The sequence below is a fragment of the Salminus brasiliensis genome, chromosome 22 (assembly GCF_030463535.1).
Source record: "Salminus brasiliensis chromosome 22, fSalBra1.hap2, whole genome shotgun sequence".
NCBI lineage: Eukaryota > Metazoa > Chordata > Actinopteri > Characiformes > Bryconidae > Salminus > Salminus brasiliensis.
This window is the reverse complement of record NC_132899.1, coordinates 4,874,205-4,882,026: the sequence shown is the minus strand read 5'-3', so window position 1 is coordinate 4,882,026 and position 7,822 is coordinate 4,874,205. Positions and strand designations below refer to the sequence as shown.

At 42.9% G+C, this 7,822-nt stretch overlaps 1 protein-coding gene across 1 annotated transcript in view; it reads right to left on the bottom strand.

The window, feature by feature from the left end:
* Window positions 1-6,896, bottom strand: part of dock1 (dedicator of cytokinesis 1) — a 357,310-nt gene extending 350,414 nt beyond the window's left edge. Inside the window, exon 1 of the mRNA XM_072667919.1 lies at window positions 6,717-6,896. Within this exon, the coding sequence (XP_072524020.1) occupies window positions 6,717-6,759 (43 nt within the window). The 5' untranslated portion in view covers window positions 6,760-6,896. The remainder of the gene's footprint in view (window positions 1-6,716) is intronic.
* Window positions 6,897-7,822: the final 926 nt, after the last annotated feature.

Sequence of the window (7,822 nt, the reverse complement as noted above, 5' to 3'; positions counted from 1 at the left end):
GTTCAGTCCAGCTTCCAGTTAAAACCACCCGCCTAATATTGAGTAGATCCACCACTGAGATGCCCAAACATCTCTGACCGGTCCATACATGGACTCCACAAGACCTCTGAAGGTGTCCTGTGGTATCTGGCACACATGTTATGTTAGCAGAAGATCCTGCAGGTCCTATAAGTCCATTAGCATCAGTGAGCCTTGGGCGCCAATGACCCTGTTGCCGGTTAACTGGCTGCCCTGCCTTGGAGCACTTGGGGTAGATGCTGACCACTGCATACTAGAAACACCACACAAGACCGGTCTGATGTTTTGGAGAGGTTCTGACCCAGTCGTCTAGCAATCAATCAATTAATTCGGTAATTGGGTTATACGTCATTTTAGTTATATAATATATTACAATACCATAAACAAGACAATATACTGTGATATTATTAATCAAATTTGAAGAATTTTAATTAAGTCAATGTTTTATCTAATCAGGACAGTGGGATCTGAGGAGAGTACAACACTGCCATCTAATGGTCGGAGGTTTAAACACAACACTAAATGAACCACTGTCTACCATCACTCCACTAACAGAGTAGAACCAGTGCAGAGGCTGGTGCGGTGCAACCAATACCACCACCAGCACCACCACCACCACCACCAAGCAGTGAGCAAACACACCATGTAGAAGACTGGGGTTTTAGTCCCGGTCTGGATGACTATGCAGCACTACACCAATACACCACCTTGGGCAAGACTCCTAGCACTACATTGGCCCAAGTCTCTCTGAATAAGAGCAGCCATCCCAAATGCGTATTCATATGAGCATCAGGATCACAGAACTCACACAGCTACCCACACCTACAGAGAAAGAGCCCGAAAAGGAAGAAGGAAGCACCAAGTTTTGCACCCTTAAAACGTCAACAGTGAAGCATCATGATGATTTAACAGTTCTGCAGATTGTAAATCTATCAGACAAACAGCCGTTTCTATTTAATCGTTTAATACGCATTTATACCACTGCTGTTTTGACATGGTCTAGGTACTATTAATTACCATGACGGTGTGGTACTCCGAGAGAGAGGGGAGAGACAAAAAAAAAAAAGCCACAGCACACACACATACATACATACACACCCTAATACCCACCCACCCACTCACCAGAAGCCTTTATGCACACAGGCCTGTGGTTAACTCTGCTGTGTGGATTTCAAAAGAGCAGACGACAGACTGTTCTCCTCCTCTCTGCAATGCTCTGGTGTATTCCTCATCACACATGACTCATCAAATTACCCACCAGACAAGCCGTGTGAATGAAACTCTTACTGCCGCCACCAAAATAACCTGGTCTGAGAAAGTTAAAGAGCCTATTTCATGCCTCACTTTCTTTTTGGAGCGTTACAACTGCTTCACAGTCTCAAAACCTGCCCTGTCCCGTCCCACTCTTTTCTTGAAGGTTCCTCAAAGCACCTTAAGAGGTTCCTCCACAGCTTCAAACCGAAGAACCTCCAAAGTTCCTCAAGGATCTTATACTTTTAACAGTGTAGTTAAATGGGGCTAAGAGAGGCTCTGCAGTCTAATGCACTACTACTATGCCCCAGGGGTCAGGAGTTCAAATCCCGAGCCATGCTGCTTTGCCATCAGCGACCAGAGTCTGAGTGGGCACAACTGGCCGTGCTCTCTCCCCGAAGCGATGTTGGCCAGCACAGGCGCCCATTAGCTGGTGCGGCCCTTTCCTCTCTCTAAACGCTCGGCTGCCTCTCTGTTGGCTGGACAGATTTCGTTAATAATAATAATAATAATACTAAAAGCTCAACCACAACAGAATACGTCCATGTGTACGCTACAAGCAGAGTAAACTAGTCCAATTTAGGCAATTCCGAATACAATAGCTGTCCAATTGAAGTAGATGTAGAATAATAGCCATGTAAAGACCTGTACTAGACTGCATTCTCAATTATGTAGGTTCGCCACATGTTCAAGACCACAGTCTCATGCATTTTTACTGGAATAGGCTACGCTCTCATGGTCCATGAGAGTGTCCACAGTTTGATCTGCAGTTAGCCAAAGCAGTTAATCAGTATTAGCCCTCAGTCTCAGCTAAAGCTGGTTTCTTACTCCATATTTTTTTTTTTTTTTTTACACAGTTTAGTCAGGCATATTCACTCATTAAACACGGGACAAAAGTATTGGGACACATCTTAGTTCACTGCGTCTTCTGAAATCAAGGGTATTATTTATAAGGAAATTAAGAGTTTCTCCTGCTTTTGTTGGAGTAACTGTCTCCTTCTACTTGATTTTGGAGGAGCATTGCTGTAAGAATTTGATTGCATGCAGCGACAAGAGCGTTACTGACGTCAGGATGTCTGATGATGACCACCTCATTTCATCCCAAAAGTACAGGATGAAGCATCACCATCATTCCAGAGAGCACCGCTCTTCCCATGCTCCACAGCTCAACGCTGGGGGTCTTCATACCCCTCTAGCCCACATCCGGCCTTGTCCATCTGCAATACTTCTCCACAGATGCTAGACAATCTGTGTGTGTGCATTGTGGAAACGCATACACACACACTGTGTACCTCTACCCCTTGATTGACGGCTCTAATGCGTACATCTTATCCAACTCAGAATCATGACCGGAAACCGAGGGAAGTAAGATCAGGATATGGGTGAATAATTACACTCAACACCAGCAGGGACATCCTTTAGCCTTCTCCATCCACAGTATCCTTAGAGACGAGCCTGGACAAACACTACTGGCTGACAAATAAACAAAGATCTAGATCAGATACTCAGAACCCTGCAGAACCTTGGTCCAAGGTCTTCCGTATCAGCTGTTGATTTATAAAGGACTATGCTTCACCCGTAGCTATGCTCTTCAAAATAAAGGTGCTTCAAAGGGTTCTCAGAGTTCTCAAGTGAAGAACCAAAAAAAAAAAAGAGATGTGTTAAGAAGGTTCTTCACACCCACGTGTGTTTACAAGATGATTCTTGAAGAAATTAAAAGTGGCTCCTCTAAAGCATCGCTCAAAGAACCTGTTGATTTTGTTTTCTTTAGTGTACAATCCAGAGGAGGAGGTGTTTTAAATGCATTAGAAGCTTGAGAGATGTTAATATCTGTCAGAAAGAGCCTTTAAAAGGAACTCGTGAGGCATAAATACCAGGAGCATGTAGATGAACCATGACGAGCTCTAAAAGCATGCAGACACCTCTCAACACTTCTATCATTCCAGGTAAGGAAACATGTATGAACATGAACACACCCACTAGATCTCGCTGGCGTCCTGCCGCAAACATCTGCAGTATTCTTCAACGCCTTCCTTTCTAACAGGGCCATAAACAACTGTTCAATCAACCAAACGAGCGGTCCCGGGACCATCGTGGTTTATTTAATGTTTGCACCAATCATATTAGAGAAATACCAAAAGTATACGATCCTTGAGAAACTTTTGGAGGTTCTTCAGTTTGAAACTGTGGAGAAACCTCTTAAAAGGTGCTTTGAGGAACCTTCAAGAAAAGAGTGGGGTTTGTTTTTTTGTTTGAAGACAGAGGTTACTTAAAAGCTTCTTCAAAGCACATTAAAGCCAAATTGAAGAACCTCCAAAGGTTTCTCAAAAATCATACACTTTTGGTGTAAGACAAATGGTTATTTGTGCGAGGCCATAGAAGAACCACTTTGTTTGTAATAGAGATATGCAAGCGTGAAGAACCTTCTAAAGGTCTAGAGAACCTTAACTTGACGTAAAAAGTTCCTCACATGTCTATAAATGGATCTTTATGAAACAAAAAGTGCTTCTGCTATGGAATCGCTTAAAGAACTATGTCTTACACCAAAAGTAGAAGATCCTTGAGAAACTTTTGGAGGTTCTTCAATTTAAAACCGAAGATCCCTTCAAGAAAAGTGTGGGTTTTTTAATAAGAAAAGGTTTCATGAAGGTTCCTCAAAGCACCTTAAGAGGTTCCTCCACAGCTTCAAATTGAAGAACCTCCAAAGGTTTCTCAAGAATCGTATACTTTTTGTATAAAATAAATGGTTCTTTGAGCGGGGCCATAGAAGAGCCACTTTGTTTGTTTGTAATAAAGATATCAAAGTGTGAAGAACCTTCTAAAGGTCTAAAGAACCTCTATGTAAAATGTTCCTCACATGTCTATAAATGGTTCTTCATGGAACAAAATTGCTTCTGCTATGGAATCGCTCACAGAACTATTTGTCTTACACCAAAAGTATAAGATCCACTGAACTGAAGGTGCTTTGAGGAACCTTCAAGAACCTTAAGAGGTTCCTCCACTGCTTCAAACTGAAGAACCTCCAAAGTTCTTCAAGGATCTTATACTTTTAACAGTGTAGTTAAATGGGGCTAAGAGAGGCTCTGCAGTCTAATGCACTACCACTATGGCCCAGGGGTCAGGAGTTTGAATCCCGAGCCATGCTGCTTTGCCATCAGCGACCAGAGTCAGAGTGGGCACAACTGGCCATGCTCATGCTGTGTTGGCCAGCACAGGCGTCCATTAGCCCACATCGCTGTTGGCTGGACAAGAGCTGATGTCTGGCTTTGCTTGTATTGGAGGAGGCATGGGTTAAGTCCTTACCCTCCTAGTGTCTTAGAGTTATGAACAGGTGGGTTAACTGGAAGACCAGACTGGGAAAAAATAAATACTCAATATAAATAATCTAAAAAACTATAGCTACAGATCATTTTGTAGTGCTTCCCTCACCATTAATTTAACACATTAACTTTCGATTATATTAATGAAGTATATATCCTGAGTGATTCTTGCGTACCAGAGGCCTACAGCTACATTTACTCGAGTAAACGTAAATGTGGATTTTGACTTTCCTATACTTTTACTTCTCCTCACATTTACCTGCGAGTCCCATTACAGCCATACAGCAGTATAAGTGGGCCATACCATAAAAAAATATCAGAATATATTAAATATATTAAAATTTCACACTGACACGATACACCGGCAGCTGCAAATGTATCCAATACTATCCTACACTCAGTACAGCTCTGTTTACTCAACATTTGCTGCCGTCCATCCACTTAAACAGGGCTAATACGACTCCTGGTCCTGGTTAATATTCTTTTAAGCACTGACAATACCCCCAATATGCTGAATACAGCATTTTGAGCATTACAAGCAGAAAGGGTGATATAGTGATACGGTGAAATATCATGGTATTGCCCACCTCTACCTCCCAATGGCTTGTTTACACTGGTCAGAGCATCTATACTGGTCATAACCAGCCCTCAATTACCTCCTACCTCAACTCTGAAGGGCTATTCTGGACCAAATCCACCCTAAAAAGGTCAGAAACAGGAAAGTGAGAGATGCACCATATACATTCAGGAGTAGTTGAACACCGGCAGCTGCAAACGTATCCATTACTATCCTACACTCAGTACAGCTCTGTTTACTCAACATTTACTGCTGTCCATCCACTTAAACAGGGCTAATACGACTCCTAAAGCTGGTCAATATTCTTTTAAGCACTGACAATACCCCCAATATGCTGAATACAGCATTTTGAGCATTACAAGCAGAAAGGGTGATATACTCTCTTGGGTAAATAGCAAAGCACTTTGTAAGTCGCTCTGGATAAGAGCGTCTGCTAAATGCCGTAAATGTAATGTAATGTAATGTAATGTAATGTCAGAGCATCTATACTGGTCATAACCAGCCCTCAAATACCTCCTACCTCAACTCTGAAGGGCTATTCTGGACCAAATCCACCCTAAAAAGGTCAGAAACAGGAAAGTGAGAGATGCACCATATACATTCAGGAGTAGTTGAACACCGGCAGCTGCAAATGTACCCAATACTATCCTACACTCAGTACAGCTCTGTTTACTCAACATTTACTGCTGTCCATCCACTTAAACAGGGCTAATACGACTCCTAAAGCTGGTCAATATTATTTTAAACACTGATAATACCCCCAATATGCTGATTACAGCAAGGTGATATAGTGATACGGTGAAATATCATGGTATTGCCCACCTCTACCTCCCAATGGCTTGTTTACACTGGTCAGAGCATCTATACTGGTCATAACCTGCCCTCAAATACCTCCTACCTCAACCCTGGAGGGCTATTCTGGACCAAATCCACCCTAAAAAGGTCAGAAACAGGAAAGTGAGAGATGCACCATATACATTCAGGAGCAGTTTACCAGCTACTCCCACTCCAGGCATCTTCCAGACGTGGCCAGGCTCCTCAAACCTCCTCTGTGACACACAAAACCTTACTGACTGACACTCCTGGCTTCCCCAAATCCTAAAAACAAGTTAAAATATTAATATTATGGTTAAAAACACACACATGTTTGTTGCTTGGTAACGCGGCCATGCTTTCAGCTATCAGCAGGCGTCTGCAAACCTGCCTGGGATAAACAAAGATTATACTAAGAGATTTCCAGCAGAAATGGGGGAGTTTTAGCCACTTATATGGAATATAAAGGGTCGTGAGAGCAGACAAAGCTCCCAGATTCCCGTCCAGGCCCTTTCTTCCACAGGAAGCTGCCCATTCCCAACTGCACGCGCACAGTTTCCTACAAAGCCCACCTATTAGGGGGTAAGCCCAAACCCCCCCACCCCCCCATCCCGGCCTGGGACAGATCCATATCTGCTGTCTGTATCTATCTCAGAACCGCTCCAGGAATTCGGGTCCAGGAAAACTGGACTTTTCTGGAATCTTCACTCCAGCCCTCCCTCCTCTCCTCTACTCACCCACTCCGTACTTCTCCCTCTTCGTGGGGACCCACCGCGACATCCTCCTCCTCGGAACAACTCAGTCGGTCTAACAAGATCCTCTGTGGTCCCTGGAAGTCCTCCACGCCTCTCCCCCGGACTTAGTTTCCTGCTGGTTTGCGTTCACAGCTGATGTGAGCGGACTCCTCCAGCCGCCATTTTCCACTCGCGCTACAGATCTAACTGGTTGTTGTAAAAGAGGAGACAAACTTTTTTCCCGCCCGTATTCCGGCCGGCCCCGCCCCTCCTGCGCTCGGATTGGAGGGTAGGCTTGCGCTGGCGAGCGGTTTGCCCGTTCTGATTCGATGCCGCGTTATTGCCAGCCAATCGCGGCGCAGGAGGGCGGGTGCGTTTCGGAAAACGGGTGGGGGAAAACAACGCTGGTCAGTGAAGCGCCACAGGAGGAGTGGAGTCCTACTGACTGACCCAGTCTAGACCCACTAGCTGGAATACTGACCAGTTAACTGACTAATTAATTAATTAACTAGCTAACTAAAGGAGTAACTAACTGTCTAACTAATTAACTAGCTAACTAAAGGAGTAATTAACTGTCTAACTAATTAACTTTAGTTAACTAGCTAACTAAAGGAGTAACTAACTGTCTAACTAATTAACTAGCCAACTAAAGGAGTAACTAACTGTCTAACTAATTAACTAGCTAACTAAAGGAGTAACTAACTGTCTAACTAATTAACTAGCTAACTAAAGGAGTAACTAACTGTCTAACTAATTAACTAGCTAACTAAAGGAGTAACTAACTGTCTAACTAATTAACTAGCTAACTAAAGGAGTAATTAACTGTCTAACTAATTAACTTTAGTTAACTAGCTAACTAAAGGAGTAACTAACTGTCTAACTAATTAACTAGCTAACTAAAGGAGTAACTAACTGTCTAACTAATTAACTAGCTAACTAAAGGAGTAATTAACTGTCTAACTAATTAACTTTAGTTAACTAGCTAACTAAAGGAGTAACTAACTGTCTAACTAATTAACTAGCTAACTAAAGGAGTAACTAACTGTCTAACTAATTAACTAGCCAACTAAAGGAGTAACTAACTGTCTAACTAATTAACTAGCTAACTA